We start from the raw sequence: 3,796 nt of genomic DNA, 5'->3' as shown, positions 1-3,796 counted from the left end.
CACAAAGGAGAAGATAAGACAGACTGAGAAAATGAGACCTTTCTATTTTCTTTCTTGGATTCTTCTGTTTAATGACTTTTTGGATAGCCAATTAGTCACATTTGGAGTGAAGGTATTTAAGAGTCTAGAGGTTAATTAGAAAAACTACAGCTGACTTTACTGAAAGAGTTTAATTCAACTATACGAACAGAGACAAACTGTTTTCAACCTAGAAGATCTGTTTGGAGCTGGTTTGTGCTGGAATGTCACCCACACAAATCTTGTGAGGGAACATTAAGTGACAATACGCTCAAAATGATGAAGCTCATGTTGGAACAAAATCCCTGCGGCTGAAAAAAAAACACTTAAAGGAGGAAACGTTTACATTCCAGTTTCTAATTTAGCTATTACTTAATTAAATATAAAAGTTTGATGTATTTTTTGCAAACATCTTGACACAGTCTAAATTTCTCGTCACCACATTGGTTTTCTTCATGCTTTTTGCTTTTGCTTAAGCTCTTACCTCAGGCCTTGTTCCAGGATAGGGTGTTAATTCTTTAGACCGGCTCTGTATTGTAGACCACCTGGCAATTTAAATTTAGGACTTTGCTTCTTAAAAAAAAAATTAAATGTTTCTATAAACAGTAGACTCAGTTCTCTACAGCCCTGGGGCACCTGGGCTACTTCTTCCTTCCCCAGAACCCAGCCCAGTTTCCTTCTATTGCCTGAAATTAGCAACAATGAGCATATGAATGCGCAAATAATCCCCCCAAAATAATAAAAAATAATTTTGCTGAGACACTTCAGATACCTTCCTATCTAGCACTGTCATTTTGTCTCCTTATGATGAAGGTCTTAAGTATGTGCAGTGGAAAACACAGCAGCTCGGTACGGAAGATGCTCAAAATCGAGATTGGGAAAGAGGAATTTTCTCCACAATACACATTTCATAAAGACGGAGATCATACCCCTAGAGCCTGATCTTTCTGCTATTAGAAAAGTCATTGCTCTTGCTGCTGAATTGCTACCTAAACAGTGCCTGTGGCTCGAGGGGCACCCTCAGGCTCCCCACATGCCAAACAAAGGAGGACTAATTTTCTGCCTGTAGAAACAGGAGTGCTGGGGCATAGAGTCCCTGGATACTATGAGCTACTTATAGCTATACTGTGTTAAGGAGGATTCTGCATTAAGGAGGTTGCTGGTATTTAAGAAGGAAGAGTAAGGAGCGGGTAGGATCCTGTACTCCTGGATCACACACTGTCATCACTCAGAAATGCTGCAGAGAAATAGGAAAGAATACAGACAGAATTAAAAAAAAAAAAACCAACAAAAAACCAAACAAACAAAAACCCAAAAAGCAACAAAACCCCACCACAAACCTAAAAAACAGGGTGAATCCTGGCTCTGCTGAAGCCAATGGTAAAGAGTTTTCCTGCCTATCTACGTTACTGTTTTTCTCCAAAGGACCAAGGTAAATGCAGAGATTTACTCTGCAGATAGAAAACTGAAAAAGATGATTGGATGAGAAATGTGTTGATAGTTTTGTGAAAATACTACAATATCGAATTTGGTAAGATGCCAGCGATGCTGACTGCTGAGGTGCAGAGGGCAGCGGTTTAGATAGACAAAGATCTACATCGGGCTGGTTTGGGGTTCAAGTTTGAAGTGTGCATCGTTGCCAAAATCTAGCTTTTGATCTGCAAAGCAATGATAGTGCTGACAAATGAAAAAAGCACAATGTGAGTCCTTATTAAGGCAGAGCGCTGTCAAAATAAGTATCAATTTTCTTACTCCATAATGCCAGCCACACTGTATGAAGCAAATGAATGCAGAAGTAACATATGAGAGGTGGTTACAGCAATCTGCCTATCAAGGCGACCAGTGTATTTGATTTACACATTTCTAACTGTTACGTACTAAATATGTTAAGCAACTGAGTATGTTTTTTTTCTACTACTCAGGTGAATTCAGTGGTTTTACCCTCTCTCTCTTGAATCTTTGTTGCTCGATCTCCATTGAACTGTGATACTTCATCCTGCATTAGATTGTAATACTAAAACAGTGTTCACCCATGCGGTAGAAGAGCTCCCATAGGACCCTACTGCGATACAGGCGGTGGTAAGTGATGAGGTTGGAGTGGGTTTCAGTCAGCTGGCATTTATGTGTGCTGTGTATTGCACATCTCTGAATTCAAGTAGCGATCACTTTTAAAAAATTAGTGCAATGGCTTTAATTAGAGGAGAACAGCAACAAAGAGCCTATAATTAAAAAAAAAAAACCACAACAATCCTGTAGTTGATGCAGTGAGTAGTGTCTTTGTCATAAGTCACAGCGAGCCCACTCTGCTCTTGGGTTAGGTTCAATCACCAGTCAGCTTCAAGGGCAATCACTTCTAATTAACAAGTCATTTGAACTCTTCCAGGGAACATGGTCCAGACCTCTAAGGTACTGTAACAACAGTCAGACACACAGCTCTTAAGGTTGCCTGTCCCTTATGGTAGCTTTTTCCAAAATGCCTTCAATAAAATTAAACTAATGGTATTGTGCTTGCATTTTTGTGCCATGTGTCCCCCCACAGCCATCCAAGTCTTTCTCACTAGAGAACCACCCTCCATGCTCTTGATAATTGTGCGCATGTATCCACAAACAGAGAAGAAGAAAAGCTACCACAGCTGTCCAAAGACAGCATCTCCTTTCTGTGCTTTAATGAGCAGTTTTAGGATTTGACACTAAAAGTACTGGTTTGAGCTGGGTTAAATCTGACTGACCTTATAGAGGCAGGTGGCATCCATCTAAAACCTTGAGTTAGAGTCAGGTGGCAACAAGAGGGTGTTTTGAACAGAGGGAGCACTGTATTTTGCGCTGAAAGAGGGTTGAAAGAGTAAACAGAGCCACCGCCTTGCAACGGAGGTTAGATTTTTCTGATTTGTGGTGCATTCAGGACCAAGCTAGCAGAAACTCTTTTTGTATAGACAAACATGATTTCTTTGAAGAAACAAAGAACTCCACCACCAGTTTCTCCTCCTAGCCCTAAGAACATGCAGTGTCCCCGATAACCTCGCTAAACCCAAAGAGATGATATGATTACTGCTCTTTGATACACAGCTACAGGGAGTTGCTATTCTTATCCTACTGATTTTGCATTTAGCCTATGGAAAACACAAACAGGTTCTCCCTGTGCTCGTCCCTCTTGCTGCCTCAGGTTGCACAACCTCAGCAGATGGGCCGTGGTCCTCAGGAGGAGGAGGAGGAGGTCCCACTGCCGGCCACAGGCATGCAGTCGCCCACGCAAGGGACTCGCCAGCCCATCAGCTCCTGCCCTGGAGCATCACGCACCACGTGAGCTCAGCTCATTCAATACACATATTTAAAATATTCCAAACCCCTTTTAGTCGAACCCGTAATTGATAGCTGGCTTTTGCAAAGGGCAATTTTGCAAGGCGTCAAGTTTAATGGTGGCCGTGCTGATGAGCTTCCCTTGAGTCACGTCAGCCCCAGTGTCGCAGGTGAGCATCCCTTGAGTCACGTCAACCCAGCCACCCGCCCCGACTTCATCAGGAGTGGGAAAAAAACACCACAAACCTATACAAAGGCAGATCCTTTAAAAAAAAAAATAAAATAAACAAACACCCTCCTCCCTAGTGACCGGTCCTTCAGGAATCCTGAGTGGCGTAGGGCCGACGGGCGCGACGTGAGCCCGTGGTGGGACTCGAACCCGTGAATCCCCAGTCCTCGGACGCCACACTACCCTCCCGGGGCGGGAGCGAACCACGCATGCGCAGAGCCGCCGGCCGGCCGAGCGGGGGTTCGTTGGAGG

The 3,796-nt window shown here is 43.3% G+C and overlaps 1 protein-coding gene across 1 annotated transcript in view; it reads left to right on the top strand.

Annotated features, from left to right (window-relative positions):
* The first annotated feature begins 1,801 nt into the window (after positions 1 to 1,801).
* XRCC2 (X-ray repair complementing defective repair in Chinese hamster cells 2) overlaps positions 1,802 to 3,796 on the top strand; it is a 13,144-nt gene continuing 11,149 nt past the window's right edge. The window contains exon 1 of the mRNA XM_009886772.1: positions 1,802 to 1,813. Within this exon, the coding sequence (XP_009885074.1) occupies positions 1,802 to 1,813 (12 nt within the window). The remainder of the gene's footprint in view (positions 1,814 to 3,796) is intronic.

Source organism: Charadrius vociferus, unplaced genomic scaffold (genome assembly GCF_000708025.1).
Source record: "Charadrius vociferus isolate BGI_N301 unplaced genomic scaffold, ASM70802v2 scaffold255, whole genome shotgun sequence".
Classification (NCBI taxonomy): domain Eukaryota; kingdom Metazoa; phylum Chordata; class Aves; order Charadriiformes; family Charadriidae; genus Charadrius; species Charadrius vociferus.
This window is presented reverse-complemented; position numbering and strand designations above follow the sequence as displayed.